Below are 25474 nucleotides of genomic sequence, written 5' to 3'. Positions count from 1 at the left end.
GTTTGGGGCAAGTCATAGTCAAGTCAGCACACTGACACACTGACAGCTGTTGTTGCCTGTTGGGCTGCAGTTTACCATGTTATGATTTGAGTATATTTTTCATTTTAAATGCAGTACCTGTGAGGGTTTCTGGACAATATTTGTCATTGTTTTGTGTTGTCAATTGCTTTCCAATAATACATATAGACATACATTTGCATAAAGCAAACATATTTGTCCACTCCCATGTTGACAAGAGTATTAAATACTTCAAATCAAATCTCCCTTTAAGGTATATTTTGAACAGATAAAAAAATGTGTGATTAATTTGCAATTAATACAGTTAAATATTTTGATCGATTGACAGCCTTAATATAAACATAGCCTTGAGAAATTATATGAAAATGAAAGCAATAAGTTTGTAAAAATATGTGCATAACATATGGGAACAAAAATGTGAATAAGAAATATGTATAACAACAGTGCAAATAATAATGCTGAAAATGGAATCTATTATCAAGTGTGTGAAAATGCAAGAATAGTATGACTAAATAAATAAATAAGAATATTAGTTTAAATGTACTGTATAAATAAATACAGGGTTAATGCCAGAGTAAATTGCACAGTTGAATTATTGCACTAAATCTCTGTGCTGTTAAGTCTACCACTGGTATTAGACTACATTAGTGTAGAAATGTGTCTACATACCACTGGTTTTAGACTGCCTTAGTGTTAGCTAGGTGTACCTACTAAACTGAGTATTAAATGTATAATATAAACCGACCAGCTGCCTGAACAATTTGATCAGCAGCGTTTCAGGTAGCGGTTCAAAAACCATATTATGAAATATAAAGCACGTTTGTTGTTATATAGTGTACATAAAACATTCACTAAAATGTCAAATTAAACAAAGCCTAAAACGCGTTGGTGATTTTATAACCTTTTGCAGTCAGGCAACAGTGTAGAAGCCTATAACGGTCACATGTCTTTCCAGTTAGTTTATGGGAGATTTTTTTTATCCAAAATTTTTTTTTTATTGAACAAATTCAAATTTACAAACAACATGGCTCATTGATAATTTTTTTTTTTTTTGATTGAAGATAATTCATTTACAAACTTTAAGGCATTGTAATCTAAACTCAATACTTCTAACATACAAGGCACAATTGGATAGGAAAGATAACTTAAAATATAAAACAAATATATATATAATAACAAAAATAAAAGAGGGGGTAGAAAATAATTCAAGGAACAAAAAAGAAATGCATAACTAAATAGTAATAAGACTGCACTCTTCCATAGTAGCTCTGGTCATCATCATACTGTACATATTCAGTTCTTCATAAGCTCTGAGGAGAGACTTTGCTTGTTGTTCTTTCATTAGCCTTAAAGCATTGAGATGATTGTCCACAAGGTCCCTTTTGAAAACGGAAAATAGGGGTTTCATTTTCCTCCATTTGGATGCATGGATGAAAAAAATTGCCAGCAGTATCAGATTGTTCAATCTCAAGTCACTCTTAATGTCCTTCATGTTAATACCAAACACAATATTTTCCCTTGTGAGAGGGGCACATAGTTGGATTTTGGTTGACAGCCAGTCCTGCAAATCTTCCCAGAATGTAGGCTATACAGAATATATACAGTGGAAAAACAGATGATCAGTAGTTTCACTCTCAGTCTCACAAAAGTTGCCGTTATTGTGATCAACATTAAATCTCAGCCTTAGTCCCGACCCGGTACATTTATACGTTTAAAAAGTTACAAACAGTATCTTTAATACATCCATGGTTTAGCTTTGGGAGTGGAGAGTAGGCCTAACAAAGTAAATTGGCTTCTCAAATACTGTTCTGAAGTACTTTACTTGAGCATTTCCATTATATGTAAATGGTAAATGGACTTTTATATAGCATTTATATAGCGCTTTTCGAGTCCTCCTAACACTCAAAGCGCTTTACACTACATGTCAGCATTCACCCATCCATACACTGATGGCAGAGGCTGCCATGCAAGGTGCCAACTTTGCCCATCAGGATCTAATCTAAATACTAAATACAAAACACTGAGGAATCATATTTTTACAAAGTAAGATGAAAAACATTCATTTTTTGATATTCTCATGTGTGTGTGGAACCTTTATTGAAAATAGATACTGTACTAAAACATCTTTACACCAAAAATCCAAATGAAAACATTCTTGAAAGGTATTTCAAGGTATTTCAAATCAGAGATATGCAGTGTATTTACTGGAGAGAGAAAAGGAAGACGGATGTTTTCTTGTAATTATGAGTTAGGAGGAGAGGAGGAGTTGTGTACCTCTGTTATTGTGCCAGAAAGAGTAGTCTTCATCAACAGAACACAACAGAGTCCAGGACAGATCATTCCTTCCAAACCTGCAGTGATCTCTGTTTCCTCTCCGCCTGATTCCTCTGTAACTCACTGTTACATCAAGACTTCCTCTCCACTCGACCTCCCAGTAACAGCGACCAGTCAGACCATTTCTACACATCAGTTGAGGCCAGTACTGAAACCTGTCTGGGTGATCAGGATATGGCTGCTTCTCTCTCACTACTGTCACCTTCCTGTTGTTGTCAGACAGTTTGAGGTTTCTGTTTACTGTGTTTGTGTCCAGTGTGAGTTTACAAGCATCTGATAGAGAGAACAAGACACGATACAGTTTATCATCCAACACACCTGATGGGTTTATATACTGCTTTATTAACAGACTGACTATTAAATTGTCTCATTGTTTTGGGTCTTCTTTCAAACTAAGGGTTGAATGCAGATACACAAGCTTTTGATTTAAACTACCCTCTGAGACTCACAATAGACCCGATGTTGTAAATGTGTATAAGGGTTTAGAACATTATTATAGAAGTATATGATGGCCATCCCCATGCTCTAATATGTCCCATAAGTTGTTGCAGCAATTTTTGGGTTGATACCATTTGTGACACAGATTTGGTGCTAAATTTAACCATTTTTTACCATTCGAGAATTGATAGAATTGTTTTTCCTCACTAAAACTTTGGAGCGTTATTTAACCTCCTTCCCGACAAGCTAACTTGACATGGTTGGTACCAATGGATTTCAGAGGGTTAAAGTGAACACACACTTACACTTCCTCAGACCAGGTTTCAGCCTCTGCTCTCCACCATCTTTCATCCTGGAGGAAGAAACAAAGTCAGAATGAACCTTCAGAAGCATCCATATCAATGATCTTCATAAACCTTCTCTCAGATTTAGGACAGGAGTCAGTCTCTTTAAAACAAACTCAGATATCTGCAGCTCATTCAGAATGCTGCAGTCTGAACAAAGTCCTGAGAGAAGCTACATGAATGATACGAATAAAAATATGTCTGATATATACTTTTCTAATGATATCACTAACTTAAAACTCACAGTCACAACAGGAATCCTGAGAGTCATAGTTGTTGTTGTTGTATAACCACCACTGAATCCTGATCCGGTATTAGACCAGTTAGGAGGTCAGTCTCAGTGGGGACAGGGACTCTCAGTAACATCAGTGACTGTCTTCACTGTTATCAGCAGTGCTGCTGGTACAGACTGTGAACCAACAGTCCTCAGCTTGTCAGTGTGACAGAGAAACAGTGTGTGAGTTCTTGTTGTTTGCTCATACCTGAGAGTTTCTAGTCTCCAGTGTGGATCCTTCAGTCCAGCAGAAAGCAGCTTCTCTCTTGAGTCTCCTGGATGATTGTAGCTCAGGTCCAGCTCTCTCAGATGGGAGGGGTTGGATCTCAGAGCTGAGGCCAGAGAAGTACAGCCTTCCTCTGTGATCAGACAGCCAGACAGCCTGGACACATACCCCCGTGCACATTTTTAACAGATTAAAGATCTGTGATTAATTTGCGATTAATTGTGAAATTAGAAATGATAAGAAATAAGTTTGTAAAAATATGTAAACATCAGCTTGTATATCCATTTAAATGGCCATCTGTTAAATAAATGATGAATACTGACCTGAGACTCTCCAGTGTACATTGTGGACTCTCCAATCCAGCAGAGACCAGCTTCACTCCTGAATCCTGCAGGTCGTTGTTACTCAGGTCCAGCTCTCTCAGACTAGAGGACTGAGAGCTGAGAACTGAGGAGAACTCCTGACAGCATTTCCTTGTAAGCCTGGTTTGACTCAACCTACAATGTAAATTAGTAAAACACATACTATATTACAATACTATGTTTCAGTTTAGTGTCTTAGAGAACCGTAGGACTGTGGAGCCAAGACAGTTTAACTGAATTGAAAATATAATTTGGCTTTGAAAACAAAACCTGAACTGAAAAAGTTGTTGGGATTGTGGTCATTGTTGGAACTATGTACTTCCCTTCAATGAACTGCGTGGTGTTATCTTGTGTAGTTGACTTATTGTGTCGTGTCTATGCAAACCAGTTTCCCCTTTGGGTATTAATAAAGTTCATCCTATCCTATCCTATCCCATCCAATGGCTAAATTTAAAGTCACTGTCCTGGCTCCATATAAGATAGGGTTTAGTGTATTTATCAAGTACATTTGTTTAATGTTTTTATGGTTCAAAGTGCAAATGATAATAATGATTAGCTGAACCTGGTCAAGAAAAAAATATTTTGCAGCAATAGGCATGCAGTGCAAAACTAAACTAGAAAACATTTAATGTTTGATGCACAATACAATCATTCATTCATTCATTCATTCATTCATTCATTCATTATCCGTAACCGCTTTTCCTATTCAGGGTCACGGGGGGGCTGGAGGCGATCCAAGCTGATATTGGGCAAAGGCAGGCACAATACAGTGTTACACAAAAGCATCAGATTCAGATCTGACCTGAGAGTCTCCAGTGTACAGTGTGAACTCTCCAGTCCAACACAGACCAGCTTCACTCCTGAATCCTGCAGGTCATTGTTACTCAGGTCCAGCTCTCTCAGACTAGAAGACTGAGAGCTGAGAACTGATGAGAGCTCCTGACAGCATTCCATTGTGAGCCCAGTTTGACTCAACCTGAAATAGAAATAAGTAAAAAATATTTTCCAGAGCTTCACAGCTTCTCTCTGACAGATTACAGCCACTCAGCCTGAAGAAGAGTTAGTGAAAAAGAAACACAGATATAGTTTATATTATCTACAAAGTAAAAAAAAGCTTCTCAATTTTAGAATTTCCTTGTTCTATTGATGAGTTACTGATTGGTAATAGAGGATCTTGCTTCTAGGTCCAGTGAAATGTTTTTTAAATGTTTCCTGCTGCTTCATTTTTAAAAACATTTTTTTAGAAGTAATGTTCGGGTTGCGCAAGTGAGGCACACATGGAGTAGTCGGGTCTCTCAGCGCTCCGGGTGGAGAAATAGTTAGTTCTTTATTAATCCTGCCGTCTAGTTTAAAATTGACTGAAGAAGTCAGTGGCGTTTATAGTTTTTATCACTTTAACAGTCATTGTGTGATTTTCACCCATACTAACTTTGAAATCAGTGAAAATGCCGGTCAAACAAAGAACGCCAAACAATCTGGCACAGCTGTTGCGCATGATGGGCCTGATGGGGAGGAAGAATCGCCGCATATGTGGGAAAAGATATCCGACAAAATCCTGGAATCAATCAATAAGCGATTCGACCTCCTAGATCACAAATTTGAAACTCTTATGAACACTCATCTGGCACTGACTGAAAGAATTGTTGCTGCAGAGGAACAGGGCTCTGACCACGAGCGGCGTATTCAAACGCTGGAGCTGTGCCTGACAGATATGAAAAAGTCAAATGAAAGGCTTCTAACGAAGATTGATGAAATTGAGGGGTGCTCGAGACGTAACAATATTAAGATTGTGGGGATCCCCGAGGATGAAGAGAAAGGCAGACCCAAGGAGTTCATCGCTGGATTAATACCGAAGTTACTCGGGGTGAGCAACTTTGCAAAGCCCGTGGTAGTGGATCGAGTGCACCGCATACCCGTGCCAAAACCTACGGATGTAAAAAGACCAAGGAGCATCATAGCCAGGATTCACTTCTACCAGGAGAAAGAATTGATTCTACGACTGAGTCGGCAACAACAGATGATCTACAACGGCCATTGGGTCTACGTTTATGCTGATTATACTGCGGAGGTGATGGCACAGAGAAGAGGATTCCGTGAGGTAACTCAAGCGCTCAGGGAGAGGGAGGTAAAATACTCTTTGCGTTTTCCAGCTAAGCTTCATGTTCAGCACAACGACCAGGTAAAGGTGTTTACCTACCCAGGAGACGTCAAGTCCTTCATAGAATCTGAGTTGAAAAAGTAGGCTTTCGAACTGGGAACTTCTACTCCATCTAAGTTAAAAACGAACAAGACGGCGGATTAAGTTCTATATTATTTTTTTTCTTTGTATTTTTTTCCACTGCGGAGTGACTGGATTTGTGGTGTAGCCCATTGTCTGCACCTAAGATTTTTCCGAGAGGGACTTTCGGCTGCTGGCCATTTGCAATGCGTTTCCCCAATACTATGGGGAATCTTTCCTTTTTCCGTAGGCTGGTTCAATCCCCAATATTAGCAACACACTTTAACACAATATATTGATTTCTGATCACAGTCCTGTTATGCTGCAGCTACAGTCCTCCCTTTCCAAACCAAAATATAATTGGAGATTTAACCCTCTACTACTGTCATCACCAGGATTTAAAGAACACATGGCCAATAAACTCAGAGACTTTTTAGAGATCAATGATAACGGAGAAGTTTCAGACTCTACTCTCTGGGAAGCACTTAAAGTTACAATGAGAGGATTTATTATTTCTTTTGAGACCTCAAGGAAAAAGGAAAAATGTAAGAGACTGAAAGAAATCGAACAAGACATTACTCATATAGAACAAATATATAAAACATCTCTTTTACAGTCTGACTATAGCAAGATCCTGAAATTAAAATCAGAATATAACTCTGTCCTTGGAGGGGAAATAAGTAACCTACTACTGAAGACGAGACAAAAACATTTTGAATTGAGTGATAAACCACAAAAATTACTGTCAAGACAACTTAAAGGAGAGCAGGCAAAGACTGCTATTCATAAAATACAGTCCAAAACCGGTGAAGTACTCACTGACCAACAAGATATTAACAATTGTTTTAAAGAATTCTACTCTACTCTCTATACCTCTACGTCCACAGCAACAGAGACAGATTATTCCCAGTTCTTTAGTCCTTTAACTCTGCCACATCTAAATGAGAGCAATCAGCGCTCTTTGGATGAAAGGTTTTCTGTTGCTGAGTTAGTGGAAGCAATTAAGGCATTCCCCACCAGTAAATGCCCTGGACCGGATGGGTTTGGTGCTGAGTTTTACCAAGCATTTCATGAGATATTAAGACCTTTCTTACTTAGAATGATAAATGATTCAATTGCAAGAAAAACGCTTCCACAGTCCCTCTATGAGGCAAACATATGTCTGTTATTGAAAAAGGGAAAAGATCCCATGGATCCTGCTAATTACCGACCCATTTCTTTGCTCAATCTAGATCATAACATTTTAACAAAAGTATTGGCCACCAGATTAAATGAACATATAGCAACAATTATCCACCCAGATCAAGTGGGCTTTATCCCAGGCAGGCTTTCCTTTTTCAATGTGCGTCGCGTGTTAAACATATTGTATTCTGACTTAGGTAAGAACACTCAAGCAGCCGTCCTGACATTGGACGCCCATAAAGCTTTTGACTCTATCGAATGGCCTTACTTATTTGAAACTTTGATGAGGGTTGGATTTGGGAAAACTTTTGTGGACTGGATAGAAATGATTTATTGCTCTCCTAAATCCTCTGTCTTAACAAATAATACCACCTCAGTGCCATTTAGTTTACATCGGGGTGTGAGACAGGGAGATTGCTTGTCCCCTTTGTTATTTAATATAGCACTAGAACCTTTGGCAATTGGGATAAGAAATCACCCACATATAAAGGGTATTCCAGCTGGTACAGCAGAATGTCTTGTTACACTTTACGTCGATGATTTACTTGTTACTTTAATGAATCCTGAAGTGGGTGTTCCTTATCTTTTACAATATATTGAAATATTCAGTAAAATTTCTGGTTACACAATAAACTGGGGTAAAAGTGAACTCATGTTTACTAGTGAAAATACAATTTTACAAGATTGCCCCTTTAAGATTGTTCAGAACTATATCACATAGGACTTAGGAATTTAGGAATCTCAAAAAATCCTAAAATTTTGCTCAAATTAAATGTGTTAGAAGGTATTGATAAATTAAAACGCAGCATATAATACTGGAGGACTCTGCCCCTATCTATGATTGGCAGAGTAAATGCCATTAAGATGGTATCTCTACCAAGATTTTTATATCTCTTTCAAAATTTGCCGATATGGATCTCAGCTGATTTTTTTAAGAAGCTAGAGACAATTATTTTAGATTTTATCTGGGGTTATAAAAAACACAGACTATCTAAAAAACATCTATTCAGGCCCACTTTGGATGGTGGTCTGGGTCTTCCAGTATTTAAAGACTACTACTGGGCAGCCAATGCTAGGGCACTGGCATACTGGCAATGGGGCTCTCCAGACCACGAATCACTCAATTCTGCCCCCCTCTGGCTAAAACTGGAGCTTATGTCTTTAATAAAACCATATTCCTCATTATCCTCCTTACTCTACACTAATCTTGTATCTGCTATTAAATCAGTAAGTCATAGTTTTGTTGTCAGAAATTCACTGAAAATTCTTAATCAAATTAAACATATCTACAAAGTCCCTCATATTTCAATATATACACCATTTTGCCACAACCATGCCTTTAGCCCAGCATTGCTGGACAATACATTTGCTGTATGGTGTGTAAAAGGGCTGAAGTGCATAATGGACTTTTATTTAGACAACAAGTTTGCATCTTTCGGTCAATTAAGCTCAAAGTGTAATTTACCACACTCCAATTTTTTCCGTTATATGCAACTTAGGCACTTTGTGAGGGAAAATATTCAAAATTTTTAATCTACATGCGATAGAAATGCTTTTCTAGATTTGCTTTCTCTTTCACCAGAGAGTAAGAAGCTTATCTCCAAATTTGTGAATTATTTCTCCAAAGATTCTGAATCTGCTAACTGTATTAAGAAGGCTTGGGAAAGGGAAATTAATGATAAACTATGGAAGACTGCACTCTCCCGCATTCATAGTTGTTCAATAAATAGCAGGCATAGGTTAATTCAGTTCAAAGTGATTCACCGTTTTCATTATTCTAAAGTCATGTTACATAAATTTAACCCCTCTGTGTCTCCAATTTGTGATAAATGTAAATCAAATGATGGTACATTGCTGCATTTATTTTGGGACTGTCCATTAATTTATCAGTTTTGATCAAGAATCTTCTTCTTCTTTTCTGGGGTTTATCAAAGGACTCTCTCTCCTGACAGAGACTTGGCTCTTTTTGTATCCTCAGTAGACTCCTCAACTCTCCCTTTACATATTCAAACAGCTCTATTGATGGGCATGGTATTAGCAAAAAAACTTATTCTCAAAGACTGGAAGACATCAACTCCACCGTGCTTCAGAAACTGGTTGCATGAATTGGTCTCAGTTATCCACATGGAGAAATTGCGAGCCAATAATTTAAAATGTCAACATAAATGGGAAGAATCTTGGGGCCCCATTTTGCAATATTTGGACTCAGTTTGACAATATTTGTATTCATATATTGATTGTTTTGTTTTTCCTTTTCTCTGTTCTGTTGTTGAATACTCCCACTATGGACGGCTTGCATTTAACTATCACATGGATGATATTGTATGTAAAGATATGTATGTTTTGTCCTTGACATGCGGTTTAGATAATTCTCTCTTAGGTATTTATATTACTCCTCCCCGGGTGTAAAAGTGTGTGGGTGTGTGTGTGAGTGTGCGAGTGCAGGTGCGTGAACTTTCGGGTTTGGTTGCGGGTTTTGATTTTTGTTTGATGTATGGGTTGTCGTTAAAATTTGTCAATAAAAATAATATAAAAAAAAAAAAAACGAGAAACCAGTAAAATGAGAAGACAAAATCGCCACAGAATGATCTGACCTGAGAGTCTCCAGTGTACATAGTGGACTCTCCAGTCCAACAAAGACCAGCTTCACTCCTGAATCCTGCAGTTCGTTGTTACTCAGGTCCAGCTCTCTCAGACGGGAGGACTGAGAGCTGAGAACTGATGAGAGCTCCTGACAGCATTCCATTGTGAGTCCAGTTTGACTCAACCTGAAATAGAAATAAGTAAAAAATATTTTCCTTTTTGTTTTGCTTTAACATCCCAGATATGTTTCGTGTCAGTGAACAATATTCAGTGTATACACCATATCAAGTAAATTTGTGTGTTTGTTCTTATGATGTAAAGTGCAAACATATACAGTATATGGCCATCAAAGCCACAAACATTACTGGGTGCGTGCGCATTCAAGGGGCCAAAGCGCTTTGGCAGCCGGTTGTCATCAACGTAGATTTTGCATTGTTTGTACATTCGTGTTGACTATATCGACCCCTGCAGAGTCTGACCACCAGATATCTGGGAGACCAGGGTCTGTTTGGTTGACACTGTGGTCGGAGTTCAAGTTACGTGAGCCTCTATCGACGGTCGCCACTAGACACTTTTTCCTTCCTCAACAGGTATAATAATAATATAAGACTGGAGACTTGGATTTTGGTCTTGTTATTAGTACAACCAGTCACACAGCAGCTCTTTGTATGTCGGGCAGGTGAATATTAACATTATACCCCTGATGGATATCTATGTAGCTAATAGCGTGTTGCTGGTTGCAAGATAATGTTAGCGGTTAGCCCCCAGTCGGAAACGTAACACCAAAAGTCAATACAGCATTGCTGATATGTCCGATTCAATCCAAACAAATGTTAGCTAACGTTAGCTTCCACAGCCACTTATTGTTGTGACCGCTGGGGAGGAAGAGCGGCTGCCCCGGTAGACTATCAGACGTCTTCCCTTCAAAATGTAACATTATGGCATAACAGAGTGAGCTTTCCCCTGCTGTATTCGCATAACGTTACAGTAATTTAGAGACAAAACTACGTCTTTCGTCACTTAAGTTTTAAGGCACAGTCGCTAAATATATATAAATATTTCCTTAGAGTGTGGGTCGATCACCATGTTGTTGATCAGTTCATTTTTATCGATCTGTGGAACAGCTAACCATGACCACCTGCTGCTTTGCTAACGCTGTGTGACTAGAATGCTTTTGCCCACCAGGCCTGGATCCATAGTCTCCTTCAGTTTTTAGTAAAGACATGTGATCCCCTCTGAATATTAAACATTTTCAATCCATCATTTCTGCGGTTGGTGCAGTTTGCTGCACAACATCTCTTGTCGTCTCTGCTTTGGAGGTTGGCTCTGCTAGACATGCAGTGCTTTTTACCCCCTAATTGCGTGCACATCTCTGTGATGTTGCACAGCAACCCGTCTCCATAGTTAGTCAGCAAAAATCCATGTTTGTTTCATCAATGAGGAAACAGTGTTATGATGAGAACTTCTGACAGAATTCCCTTGCTCAGAATTCTCTGTCTGATATGCGGTTTCCACATTTTTGTCCCTCAATCAAACATCCAGAGTCCATGAATATGGAAATATGTTGCCCAAAGATATGTTCTACTTCGCTGAAAAGTCCATTCTCTGTGTTTGTGCACTAGTTCCTTCAAGTTTCCATATCATGCTTGTGTGTTTGCCCTGAATTTCTGCAATGTACACAGGTACGACACAGCATTACACAAAAGCATAACAATGTGATCTGACCTGAGAGTCTCCAGTTTACATTGTGGATTCTTCAGTCCATCACAGAGCCACTTCACTCCTGAATCCTGCAGGTCGTTGTTACTCAGGTCCAGCTCTCTCAGACTAGAGGACCGAGAGCTGAAGACTGAGGACAGAACTGCACAGCTTGTCTCTGACAGATTACAGCCACTCAGCCTGAAGAAGAGTTAGTGATAAACACAAACACTGAAACTGTTTCTATATTATCAACAATGTGAGAAACACATTTCTATGGTTGCCGTCTCTGAGTTGATGAATCGATCTGGGATCACAGTAATGTACAGAAATAAATTTTAGCCTTAAATTAACTACACTCTGATTTTCATCCATTCTGTGGAGGTACAATTTCACTGAAGAAACAATTTGACAGACTTTTCAATTGATCAACTAATCAATGTGTTGACTAAATCTTGTGAGTATCAGTTTATTAAAACTTTAATTTGTTGAGAACAATCCAACACATGTGATACACTTAGTATCTGCAGTTATCTGTGCACTTACAGAGCTTTTTTGGAGGCTTTGGCCACAGGCAGCAACCTCAGAAGAGCCTCCTCTGAAGCAGAGTATTTCTTCAGGTCAAACACTTCCAGATCGTCTTCTGATGACAGTAAGATGAAGCCCAGAGCTGACCACTGAGCAGGAGACAGTTTATCTGTGGTGAGACATCCTGAACTCAGGTACTGTTGGATCTCCTCCACTAGAGAACGATCATTCAGTTCATTCAGGCAGTGGAACAGATTGATGCTTCTCTCTGGAGCCGGATTCTCACTGATCTTCTTCTTGATGTACTCAACTGTTTTCCGATTGGTCTCTGAGCTTCTTTTCCTTTTCATTAGGTCTCGTAGGAGATTCTGATTGGTCTCCAGTGAAAGACCCAGGAGGAATCGGAGGAACAAATCCAGGTGTCCATTTGGATTCTGCAAGGCCTTGTCAATAGCAAATTTGTGGACTTCTGTCATAGATGTTTTGTTGAACACCATTCGCACATGTTCGCCACATGTTTGCCCTAGCTCACACATCACATTCTTGTTTCTGTTAATGATTGCCCTCTCTACATATAAAGCTGCCAAAAACTCCTGAACACTCAGGTGGACGAAGCTAAACATCTTGTCTTCGTTCTTCGTCCCACATTCCTCTTTGAAGATCTCTGTGAACACTCCTGAGCAAACCGAGGCTCCACTGACGTCAATGCCACTCTCTTTGAGATCTTTCTCATAGAAGATCAAGTCGACTTTTTCCAACTGGCGGAAAGCTAGTTTTGCTAATGACTTAATGTACTGAATGCACTTTCTTTGGCCATACTTCTTTTTTGTCTGATGAATCTGAAACACCAAGAATTTTGCATACATCTCAGTCAGGGTCTTGGGCAGTTCTCTTCCCTCTCTGGTTTTCGACAAATCCTCCAGAACTGTAGACGTGATCCAGCAGAAGACCGGGATGTGGCACATGATGTGGAGGCTTCGTGATGTCTTGATGTGGGAGATGATTCTGTTGACCTTCTCCTCATCTCTGAATCTCTTCCTGAAGTACTCCTCCTTCTGGGGGTCAGTGAACCCTCTGACCTCTGTCACCATGTCAACACAATCAGAATGGATTTGATTGGCTGCGGCAGGTCGTGTGGTTATCCAGAGGCGAGCAGAGGGGAGCAGTTTCTTTTTTATGAGACTTGTCAGCAGCACATCCACTGAGATCGACGCTGTCACATCAAAGTTAACTGCCTGATTTTCACTGGTAGAGCAGTCCAGATCAAGGCGGCTCTCATCCAGTCCATCCAAAACAAACAGAAGTTTGAATTCGCTCTTGTCATAGTTCTTGTTTCCTTTTGATTGCAGAGTTGTAAAGATGTGATTAAGAGCTTCGTCCTTGATGTCTCTGGTCTCAGTGATACATTCATGAATGAGCTCTGCCAGACACAACTTTTCTCCCTTCCATAAATTCAGCTGGCGGAAGGTGAAGAGGAAAATGAGATGCACATCTTGATTGGCTCTTCCTTCAGCCCAGTCCAACACAAACTTACGCACCAAAAATGTTTTTCCAACTCCTGCGATTCCATTGGTCAGCACTGTTCTTATGGGTTTATATCTTCCAGAGGGGGGTTTGAACATGTCACAAGGTTTAATTGGTTTCTCTGTTTCTGCTGGCTTCCCCACCACTGCCTCAATCTGCCTGACCTCATGCTGTTGGTTGATGTGTATGTCACCCCCAGCTGTGATGTACAGCTCTGTGTAGATATCATCCAGATGTTTCTCATCCTTCTTCTGTGCCCATCCCTCTTGAGCACACATAAACTCATATTGGAGGTTTGATTGTAGCAAGTGTTGGTAATATGAGATGGGTCGTGGCTCTGGTACTGGAACAATCACATCTGTGTGACATAAATAGAAAAAACACAACATAGAATTAGGCTGCATTTCTACATATACCTCTATTCTCATGGGCATCAGTAAACACATGCTTTTTGTTTTGCTAAACATTTGCTTCTGAAGAGAAACTACAGTGCAATCAAACAGACTTTTTAGTTAAAGGGGGAGCAAATTGTCTGCGGACAGTATTCTAATAGTCAAAGCTTTGTAATTGTGTAACAGCAAGTTATCTTAACGTTGAACTTATCATTCTCTTTTGTACACCCCAGCTTTACAACAGCGCAACCACAGCCCTGGGGTCTCATTTATAAAACAGTGCGTAGGATCCATACTAAAAATGTACGTGCGCACAAAAGCTGAAAATGGCGTGCGCCAAAAAAAAATCGGATTTATAAAACTGTGCGTGCGTACACCTGCAGGCAATGTTCCCTTTATAAATTACAGCCCACCTGGAAATGTGCACACGTGGATCCGCCTCATATTCCGCCCTCTACACGGCCACATTCAGCCATCAATGGTCGATGCAAAGCACCTCATGATTGTTTCTGCATGTAAATGAGCCTGTTGATCAGTGGATCTTGACGGTGAATCACGGCGACTACCGAGAGGAAGACCAAGAAAAGTTTTTTTTTCTGACACAGAGATCGAGGTGCTTGTAGGTGAGGAGGTCTCTGAACACTCGTTCCCTCCTAATTCTGTCATTCACGTCATGTAGTCCTCAGTGCCGGTATATCCACCATGCAGCGTGTTACGAGTGTCACTGCAGTGTTTATATGTTTACAGCAATCAGACTGATCGTTTCACAACTTGCCAAAATGATCAAGACAATCAGTAATATCCCCCACCTGGATATCATTAGAAAAAGGAAGTTTGATAGGTGAACACAATTTATTTATTTATTTAAGTTTTTATAGCGAACCTGCCTGCATTAAGATTTGGACTGCTAATGATAAAGAGGATATGGAGTGTAACGATCGTGCGAGAGCTGTCACTGGCTTTATTTCCCCACTTAATTTACACAATCCATACTGGTGAATATGTGCCGGGAGGAGGTGACTGGATGAGGCAGAGTGGCGCACCGCGGTGGCGCACTGGAGACGAGTCTGATAGTTGCATATAGCTGTTTTCATTTTGTCCATGTATACTGTATCTGTCCCTATCTAATAAACCATACATAAATGAATAAGTCATGTCATGTTAACTGCAGCGATTTATCACACAACAACTTTATGAAAACTAAAATCGTACTTGATGATATCTGCACACTATTAGAAGATATTATTAAAACTATTGGCGCTCTGTTTTGCCATTCTTTAATGCTATTTGATATAATTTTGGATTTCTACAACCCAATGATGATGATTTCCACAGCTGCTCCACAGCTGACTGCGACTGTCGGTAGTCCAGCCCGATCTTCTCTGCGCTCCGGAGGTGGAGGGAACGTGATGGTGAGACAGCGCTGATGAGATATTGAGCGGAATTTGATTTGAGATTTGAGTTGGTTGATATCTTTTACATTTGTAAGGTTCTTATGGAATAGTTATGGCTCACTAGCACAAATAAGACTGCTGTTTTAAATGTTTGTGATAAAGTGGATATAAGTATGAAGTGGAATTAAATGTGTGAGAGGCATCATTCTACATATAAGGTTATAAATGAGACCCCTGGACTGGTGACCACTGAGCAGCTGCTGGGGTTGCTGCCATCTACTGGTTAAAATGTCACAAACAAAAGTCCTGTAGCATCGGTTTAACTATTTCCTTTCTCAAGGTTCAAGGTTAATTTATACGTGACGAAATGCAAGTTGTAGTCCCTTTATGCTACACAAATAAAAATAAATTAAAAAAAACCCTATTTTAATGGGGGGGTATGGAGGACACCTGAGAAAAGAAGCTGCTCTGTAGTCTGGTGGTACGACAGTGGAGACTTCTGTATCGCTCGCCAGACGGCAGCAGGGTGAACAGGCTGTTGCTGGTATTGTCTCTGCGCAGGCACCTCACCTTACCGATAGCACTGATGCTCAGTAGGTGGGTACCAATGATGTCCTGGGCGGTTTCAATCACCTGCTGCAGAGCCCTCCTGTCCTGGGCCGTGCACAAACCACGCCAATTTTCTATGTTTCCAGTGTGGATTCGGCTATTTTGCATTTTACAACTTTTAGGACATAATGATTTAAATAAAGGATATTCAAGTGTTCGTACTGGGAAGTTGATTTACCTAAAAATAAAAAAAAATCTGCTGATTTACAGACGTCTCTTTCTCAATGTAAAAAGTATTTTTGGGCTCAATGGCATCACATGACGGACACGGAAGTTGTAGTTCTACGATTTGGCTAAAAATAAGTATGTAGTATAATAAATATGTCAAATAAGACCTTTGTAAACAACGTTTTAATAGCTTCTAGGGCCTATTTTGAAGGAACTGAATTAAGCTTTCTCTCTCATAATGGAGTCATAATGTCACACACAGAAAGTAGAACTTATTTACACTTCAATTTTTCTAACATTTACGACACTTTGTCTGTCAGGGCTTCAATACAAACCAGAGAATACAGCAGCTTTACCTTCACTCTGAGAGGAGCAAGTTCCTCTGTTCTCTGAAGTCTCTCCAACATCATTGACATCCACTGACGCTGTGTGAGAGAGGTTATATGTTGTTTTATCAATTTGACTTATTAGTTATCAGTTATCATTAAGTTAAGCAGTACTTGTTAATTGTTTTTTTTAATTTTGTTTGTGTTATGTACTGTAGGTTATATAATTTCATTTTGAATAGCTGATGAGTTGGAGTGTGATCGCTGTGGGGCATTAATAATCAACATGGATGTAACACCAATTAATCTGTATAATAATAACTGTAATCTTCTACATACCATTTCTAAAAGAAAATGTGAATATATGAAATAATTCAAACTACAAAATAATAAAGGCTGTGATAAACTATAAAGACAAGTTACTATATCTGTAGCCTAGCATAGTAACATTGAAATTAGTGATAAATTACGTAAACCAAAAAGGGATGTACTGGCATGCAAATACTCCTCACAGTCGGTCAACAATCTTAAATTTGTGATCATCTGCATCACTCTACTACTTATCTAACACAGTTAGTCAAGAACTAATTTAATGTATAAAACAACCCCTAAACTTTTAAACTTATCCACACTGCACTTAACCCTTAGTTGCACTAACACATTAACACAGGAAGCAAATCTTATATGCACCGCAGATCAGTTAAAAGTCACAATTTGTGGAAAAAACAAATCCCTGTGAGCCCGCCACTACTTAGGCAATAATGGCCTCACGAAGTTAATCAAAAATACAGCAACTAAAAATCATGATTTTGTAACTAAATAGGTGTTAATATGAGAAAGGTCCAACTACCTATCTACATATAGATAGGGAAGAAAGGTGATTCTAAATTAGGTTTCTGCACCTCAAGTTGGCACGGGATGAATATCTCTTTAATGTACTTTTGGCTGCAGGCAAAAAAGCCATCACATGGAAATGGCTGCAAGCAAATCCTTCAACAGAGGATGACTGGACTACAACTGTAAATGTAACGGTATGAAAAGATGCAACTACCCCTCAAGACTATGATATGATCAATTTGTAAAATACAAAAAAAATGGACAACATATACAGACGTAGGCAAAGTTGTTGGTACCCTTCCGTTAAAGAGAGAAAAACCCACAATGGTCACTGAAATAACTTGAAACTGACAAAAGTAATAATAAATAAAAATTTACTGAAAATGAACTAATGAAAATCAGACATTGTTTTTGAATTTTGGTTCAACAGAATCATTTAAAAAAACAAACTAATGAAACTGACCTGGACAAAAAATTATGGTACCCCTAGAAAAGATGTAAAATAATGTGACCATAGGGACATATTAAACTAAGGTGTGTCCTGTAAATAGCATCACAAGTATCTTCAAACTTGTAATCAGTCAGTCTGCCTATTTAAAGGGTGAAAAGTAGTCACTGTGCTGTTTGGTATCATGGTGTGTACCACACTGAACATGGACCACAGAAAGCTAAGGAGAGAGTTGTCTCAGGAGATTAGAAAGAACATTATAGACCTTCATGTTAAAGGTAAAGGCTATAAGACCATCTCCAAGCAGCTTGATGTTCCTGTGACTACAGCTGCACATATTATTCAGAAGTTTAAGGTCCATAGGACTGTAGCCAGCCTCCCTGGACGTGGCCGCAAGAGGAAAATTGATGACAAATTGAAGAGACGGATAACACGAATGGTAACCAAAGAGCCCAGAACAACTTCCAAAGAGATTAGAGGTGAACTCCAAGGTCAAGGTACATCAGTGTCAGATCGCACCATCCGTCATTGTTTGAGCCAAAGTGGACTTAATGGAAGACAACCGAGGAGGACACCAAATCATAAAAAAGCGAGACTGGAATTTTCCAAAATGCATATTGACAAGCCACAAAGCTTCTGGGACAATGTCCTTTGGATAGATGAGACAAAACTGGAGCTTTTTGGCAAGTCACATCAGCTCTATGTTCACAGATGCAAAAATGAAGCATCCAAAGAAAAGAACACTGTACCTAATGTGAAACATGGAGGAGGCTCGGTTATGTTATGGGGCTGCTTTGTTGCATCTGGCACAGGGTGTCTTGAATCTGTGCAGGGTGCAATGAAATCTCAAGACTATCAAGGCATTCTGGAGCGAAATGTGCTGCCCAGTGTCAGAAAGCTTGGTCTCAGTTGCAGGTCATGGGTCCTCAAACAGGATAATGACACAAAACACACAGCTAAAAACACCCAAGAATGGCTAAGAACAAAACATTGGACTTCTATGAGCCCTGATCTAAATCCTATTGAACATCTGTGGAAGGAGCTGAAACATGCAGTCTGGAGAAGGCACCCTTCAAACCTGAGACAGCTGGAGCAGTTTGCTCACGAGGAGTGGGCCAACATACCTGTCGACAGGTGCAGAAGTCTCATTGAGTTACAGAAATCACTTGATTGCAGTGATTGCCTCAAAAGGTTGTGCAACAAAATATTAAGTTAAGGGTACCATCATTTTTGTCTAGGCCAGTTTCATTAGTTTGTTTTTTAAAATGATTCTGTTGAACCACAATTCAAAAACAATATCTGATTTTCATTAGTTAATTTTCAGTGAATTTTTATTTATTATTACTTTTGTCAGTTTCAAGTTATTTCAGTGACCATTGTTGGTTTTTCTTTCTTTAACGGAAGGGTACCAACGATTTTGCCTACGTCTGTATGTTCCTATAATATGTAACCCATTACATGTGTCACTGTGATGCAGCAGCTCATTGCATTCCCCAAAGAAAAAAAGAACTGGAGGCATTTTCTCATAACTACGAAAACAAGATCTCGTAATAAACATTTTTATCACACTTTATTACACGGCGTTGTCGAATGCTCGATTCTGATTGGTTAATCACGGTCTACTACGGTCTACGGTCTGCTATTTCTTTATAACATACCATTGCTATGTATGTATAGCAGACAGTTGCTATGGGCGCAATTCTAAAGTTGGACTCTGGCGGACCGTTTATGTGTCAATTTGCCGAATCTGCCTTTTAAATAGCAATGCGCCAGGTGCAGGCGCACCTGACTTTTAAAGAGAATGGGAGATGACACTCTGATTGGTTTGATTCCTGTTACGCCCAAAGCACACCTATGATTAAGAGACTAAATACAACCCCTTTGCCCCATGCGATTTACTTTGCGTGCAGATTTTGCACCACTTAACTAGAAAAAGTGGAGTTGGACACGCCCTAAATGCACTTGCACCATCCACTTTAAACCTTGCGTGTCTAATACATAAACTCTCCGACAACAACATGCAGGATTCTACTGCTTTCTTTCACGTCCATCGACGTATCAACCTCAGGTGGATTTAGAAATCAGGCCTCCAATTGATTTTCTTTGGTGAATACAACGAGCTTCAGTACAGAGACACTGTTCCTTTATTGTGCTGCTCATGTCAACCCACTCTTACTGCCTGAAAATACAAATAATAAAAGTGAGACTGACCTTCTGGTCCTGAGATGGTGTCTGACAGTTTCTGTACCAGATCATTCCTCGTTATCTTCTCTAAAACCTTCTTGGTCATCTTCAGAGCTCCAGGAAGTTTATAGGTGTTCATCATCAGATGAACTGTGTCCCGCCTTTCTGCCTTCTCCAGCTCGGACACTTGGATGGCTTGGTAGCCTTCCAGGATGTCAGGCTGCTGCAGATACCACTTGAAGTCCTTAAATTGTTCTTCTTTTAAATCCTGCAGAGTGTTCAAAAGGTACCCAGCTGCCATTGTGGCTTCCTGCTAAAATCAGGTTATTTTATCAACCTGAAGGAAAAGTGTAACACAAATGCATCAGAGCAGCAACAGGAGAAGAACTCACATAGTATAGATGGATTAGATTGACCTCATCCTAAAGGGGGACATGGCAATCCATCCGGTCTGGGTATCATCGGATAATCCGTAATTCCTTTTGAATTCAAAAACGAAAAAACTTTTTTTTATTTTTTTGTTTCCAAACGAAAAACGAAAAAACAAAATTAAAAAAAGCGATACGATTTTAGTTTCTTCAAGTTTCTTTCTGTCATTTTCTCGTTTGAATCGAAGAGCGGAGAGCGGCAGTCACGTGACCCGGAAGTGAAGGTAAACATGTCAAACTGTACCTAAAAAAGCCAAATTAATTATATATCCTAGACACATGCACTGTGCCAAAATCATGGAAATTCTCAATAATTAGGCCCGTGCTAAAAACGCCAGGCGCAGGTAAGCCAAATGATCTTCGGCCTATCGCAATAACCTCCATATTGTGTAAAACCATGGAACGAGTTCTTGCCAGCCACCTGACCAGCACAGTGGCGACTAAGCTAGATCTGCTCCAGTTCGCTTAAATAAGAGCTACAGAGGCCCAGACGACGCTGTGCTGACTCTGCTTAACACAGTCACTAAACACCTTACGCATCCTAAAGGTTATGCCAGAGCTTTATTTGTGGATTTTAGCTCCGCTTTTAACTCAATGAAGACGCATATTCTCCTGAAAAGGCTCATTGATCTCAACATCAACACATGGTTAGTTGTGTGGATCAGAGGGTCTGTGTCAGGGAGAACATGTCAGACAGGCTGCCCACAAGGCTGTGTTCTTTCCTCTGTGCTATTCTCTCTTTTTACTAATGAATTTATGACCAATGAGAAACATTTTAGACTGTTTAAGTATGTGGATGACATGGCCTTAGTTGGCCTTTTCCAGAAAACAGGCCCACTAGGTGAAGCTGCCTATCTGACCCACACTACAGCCCTTCAGACACGGTGTCACACTAGCCAGCTAGAAATCAATGTGGCCGAGACGAAAGAATTAATCATGTGCTGCACAAAACAACATTTGATCACAGAGCCAGTTTCACTTGATGGCCAACATGTTGAAACTGTGGAACACTTTAAATACCTCGGTACAGTCCTGGACACCCAGGTGAGCTTCTCTGAAAATACTGAGTATATCTTCAAGAGATGCTCACAGCGACTTTATCTTCTAAGGAAACTTAGTGGTCTCGGTGTCAGCCGGCAGATTTTAGAATTAGCGTACAAAACTATTGTTGAGAGTGTTTTAACCTTTAACCTTCCTGCCTGGTACGGTCACCTACACTGTAGATAGAAGAATAAACTGTCTAGGATTGTGTCAATGGCAGGCAAAATAGGTGGTAAACCCCAAAAGCCCTTGACTCAACTTTTTACAGAAAGGACGAGGAAGAAAGCGAGGAGCATCCTGGCAGATAGCTCCCATCCTCTCTTCAGCCAGTCGGGAGGGGCTATAAAGCCCCTCTGGCAACTCAAAATGTGTTTAAAAAGTATGTCATCCCAAATGCCATCAATATTCTTAAAGGGACTATTTGTAACTTTCAGAACGAAACGAAAGTCAGCGTCAGGCTCGCGCTTGCTCGCTCTCAATATACCTGAACGAGCATCGCTCAAAACAGTGAGGCGACACAAGTCAGCTAAAACCACAATATCACTCTATATTTCAGCTGCTTGGCAGTAATGTTAGCTGACCAGACGAAGGTCTCTCCATGAACATGATTTAGATCTGATCCTAGTGTTGGCTTTTCCTGCCTAAGGAAACGCTCTCCAGCGTGTCTCCCTGCTCTCTCCGCCCGCAGCCGGAGAGAGCAGAGGAGACACCGGCACCCGGTCGGTAACGAGAGGGTAACGTAACTCTCTGAAGAGCTCCGTCACTTCACAAGACACGGAAAACCTCTGTTGGTCTGGAGGAGCTGCAGCAGTTATTTCTGCACAAACGTCCCCTGTGCATTCACTAGATATTCTCAGAGCTAAACTAACTCTTCTGCAGTGTGGAGTGAGCGCGCGTTCACGTCTAGAGCTGGAGCGAGCTGAGCTGTCTGAGTGAAGGCGAGCAGGCAGAGGAGGAGGGTACAGCGGCTACACGCGAACGCGCATATGCGAGCGCGCATGTGTGACGACCCACTACATTTATGCGCGTACAAAGTTACAAATAGTCCCTTTAACTCAACACAGTGACTGAGCAGATCTGAGCCACAGACACTGACATGAACTGTTTTTAATGTGTAACATAACCTGTCTCTGTTTTTTACTAACTGCTGTCTGGTTTTTAATGTCTGTTGATTTCTGTGTTTTGTGAGCCGAAGACAAATTTCCACCCTGGTGGACAATAAAGTTTGATTGTATTGTATTGATCAGATCATATTGAGGGGCCATCAGCTTTACAATTTAGTTTGGAGGGAGATTCGCTATCAGTGAAGTCAGTGCATTTTATGAGTAGGCCTTCTGTGACGTTACCCACCGTAGGGGTCAGAGGTCACCACTCCTCAATCCCCAAGGATTTTCTTTTCAGTCAAATTTTGAATTTTGACACATTTATAGATGAAAAGTCAAGTCAATAAACATGGTCAATGGTAGATAAGTATGGTTGATCAGCATGTTTGCCAACCTTCAGACATCATAGTCTAATATGAGGATTAATCAGCCTGAGTTCACTAAAAAACTGAAATCACTAACTTTCTGTATTCTGTTTGGTGGTTTATGATGTTTTCAATCATTTCTAGCCTATTTGGTATAATATTGTAGCGCTCGCGGCTCCGTAGCACGGCTGGCTAGCTAGCTAAATGATGAGGACAAGGTGGCTGAAGTTTAACCGGAGAACCGGGTTTTATTACCCTATGATACAGGCTAACCCCGGGGTTGGAAGAGTGCCCAAAACAACAAAAGGCTGGTAGCATAAACTCGCTAATCAACTAAACTCCGTAACATACGTGGCGTGCTCCTGCTGCCTTTCTTCTTCTGCCCCTCCTCCTTCTCCCACACTCCTTTGCTCTCTCTGCGCCCTCCCCTCTTAATGAACCTGACCTATCCAGCTTAACTAGGGCAACATCTCCCCCCCATGAACTCCCCAAGTGTCTCTCTTATGTTAGTCCTGCAGGGTCGCTACATGGCCCCCCCCTCTAATTCCTCGTCCCCGAGGAAGAGCAAAGTCTTGAAAGCGACCTGGCAATCGCCGTTCCCTCTGCGACCTCCGGACTCCATGATCCCCCAGAGGAGCTCTGGGTGTGGCAGAGGCATTCCTTGGCACTACGGCACCAAGCGGTGTCACCACTTCTTCTTGAAGAACATCCTGCTGCTGCATGGGTGGGTCTCTCCGGCGGCGAGGTGGCCTGGCTTGCGCTCTGGTAGGTGTCCCTGGGAAGGCTGGCTGCTGGTCTCCCCGGTACGGTGCCATCCTGTCCCGGTGCAGTACCACTGTGCGTCCTCTGGGTGCCAGTTTGACACGATAGACAACCTGCCCCACTCTCTCGACCACGTAGCAGGGACCAATCCATGCACTGTCCAACTTGGGGCAGCGGCCCTTCACTCTCTTGGGTCCATACACCCAGGCAAGGTCCCCAGCCTGGAAGTCCTGACCTTTGACATGGGCGTCATAGCCGCGTTTTTGACGGACCCCGGCCTGTTGTAATTGATGCCGGGCAAAGCTGTGGGCCGTTTCCAATCGGTCCTGTAACTGGCTGGCATATTCTGGCCCAGCCATGGCGTCCGGTGCATCGGGCGGTCGACCATAGGCCAGCTCGGGTGGCGTTCTTAGCTCCCTGCCCAACATCAACAATGCAGGAGTACAGCCGGTGGATTCCTGGACTGCACTGCGGCATGCCATGAGGATGAGGGGTATCTGTAGGTCCCAATCACCCTGGTCTGGGGCAGTGGTGAGGGCCAGCTGGGCACTCAAGGTCCGCATGAACCGTTCCACTAATCCGTCGCTTTGTGGGTGAAGCGGGGTGGTCCTTGTCTTCTGGATGCCGAGCTGGCTACACATCGCAGTGAACACCTGTGATTCAAAGTTCCGCCCTTGGTCCGAGTGGAGCAGTGAGGGCGTTCCAAAGCGGCTGAACATTCCTTGCACCAAGGCCTCAGCCACGGTCGTCGCTTCTTGGTCAGGAAGGGGGTAGGCTTCGGGCCACTTTGTAAAGTAGTCAATGGCGACGAGCACGTACCGGTTCCCTCTACTGGTACGGGGTAGTGGTCCCAACACATCGACTGCCACTCTGTCCATTGGTGCCCCTACACGATGCTGCTGTAAGGGTGCGCAAGACTGACCTTGGGGGCCTTTACAGGCAGTACAGGCATCGCAGCGGCGGCAGTAGTCCTCAACATCCCTCCTGCTCTGGCCCCAATAGAATGTCTGTCTCAGCCGTCTCAATGTCTTTGTCACTCCAAAGTGACCAACTCCAGGGGATCCATGATGCATCTCAAGAACTCCCTTGCGGAGATTTTTGGGTACAACCACTTGCCATCGTGGCTCTCCGGTGGCGGGCTCACGCCAGCACCTCTTCAGGACTCCTTCCTGCAGTTCCACTCCAGGCCATTGAGACCAGAGTCCTCTGACAGTGGCAGACTGGGCAACCACATCATCCCAGGGTGGCCGGATGTCTTTCTCCAGCCACGTTATGACCATTTCAAGATCAGGGTCCTCGAGCTGCAGTTCTCTCCACCCTCTCTCATTGTCGGGTAACAGAGCCCGACAGATCACCTTTCCAGTGTGTAGGTTTGCTGCTTCACGTTCTTCGGCCTGGTTGCAGTGGTGACAGCCCGGGGCACACGGTCGACGGGAGAGACTGTCTGCATTTGTGTGGCTTTCACCAGCTCTGTGCTGTATGGTGAACTGAAAGGCCTGGAGTTGTTCGATCCATCTGGCTACTTGCCCTTCCGGCTCTTTGAATGACATGAGCCACTTCAAGGCAGCGTGATCCGTACGGATGGTGAACGGAAGACCACAGAGGATGTGTTTGAAATGGTTCACTGCGTCAATCACCGCTAACAGTTCTCTGCGAGTGACACAGTAGTTCTTCTCTGGCTTATCGAG

The 25474-nt window shown here is 41.5% G+C and overlaps 1 protein-coding gene across 1 annotated transcript in view; it reads right to left on the bottom strand.

Moving 5' to 3' along the window:
• Positions 1 to 1012: 1012 nt before the first annotated feature.
• Positions 1013 to 25474, bottom strand: part of LOC141764522 (NACHT, LRR and PYD domains-containing protein 3-like) — a 78208-nt gene continuing 53746 nt past the window's right edge. The window contains exons 2-11 of the mRNA XM_074629819.1: positions 20115 to 20424; positions 16649 to 16717; positions 12224 to 14087; positions 11705 to 11878; positions 9991 to 10164; positions 4799 to 4972; positions 3958 to 4131; positions 3617 to 3790; positions 3096 to 3142; positions 1013 to 2625 (exon numbers count right to left, since the gene is read on the bottom strand). Coding sequence (XP_074485920.1) covers positions 2267 to 2625; positions 3096 to 3142; positions 3617 to 3790; positions 3958 to 4131; positions 4799 to 4972; positions 9991 to 10164; positions 11705 to 11878; positions 12224 to 14087; positions 16649 to 16717; positions 20115 to 20388 — 3483 coding nt within the window. The 5' untranslated portion in view covers positions 20389 to 20424 and the 3' untranslated portion in view covers positions 1013 to 2266. The remainder of the gene's footprint in view (positions 2626 to 3095; positions 3143 to 3616; positions 3791 to 3957; positions 4132 to 4798; positions 4973 to 9990; positions 10165 to 11704; positions 11879 to 12223; positions 14088 to 16648; positions 16718 to 20114; positions 20425 to 25474) is intronic.

Source organism: Sebastes fasciatus, chromosome 3 (genome assembly GCF_043250625.1).
Source record: "Sebastes fasciatus isolate fSebFas1 chromosome 3, fSebFas1.pri, whole genome shotgun sequence".
NCBI classification, from domain to species: domain Eukaryota; kingdom Metazoa; phylum Chordata; class Actinopteri; order Perciformes; family Sebastidae; genus Sebastes; species Sebastes fasciatus.
This window is presented reverse-complemented; position numbering and strand designations above follow the sequence as displayed.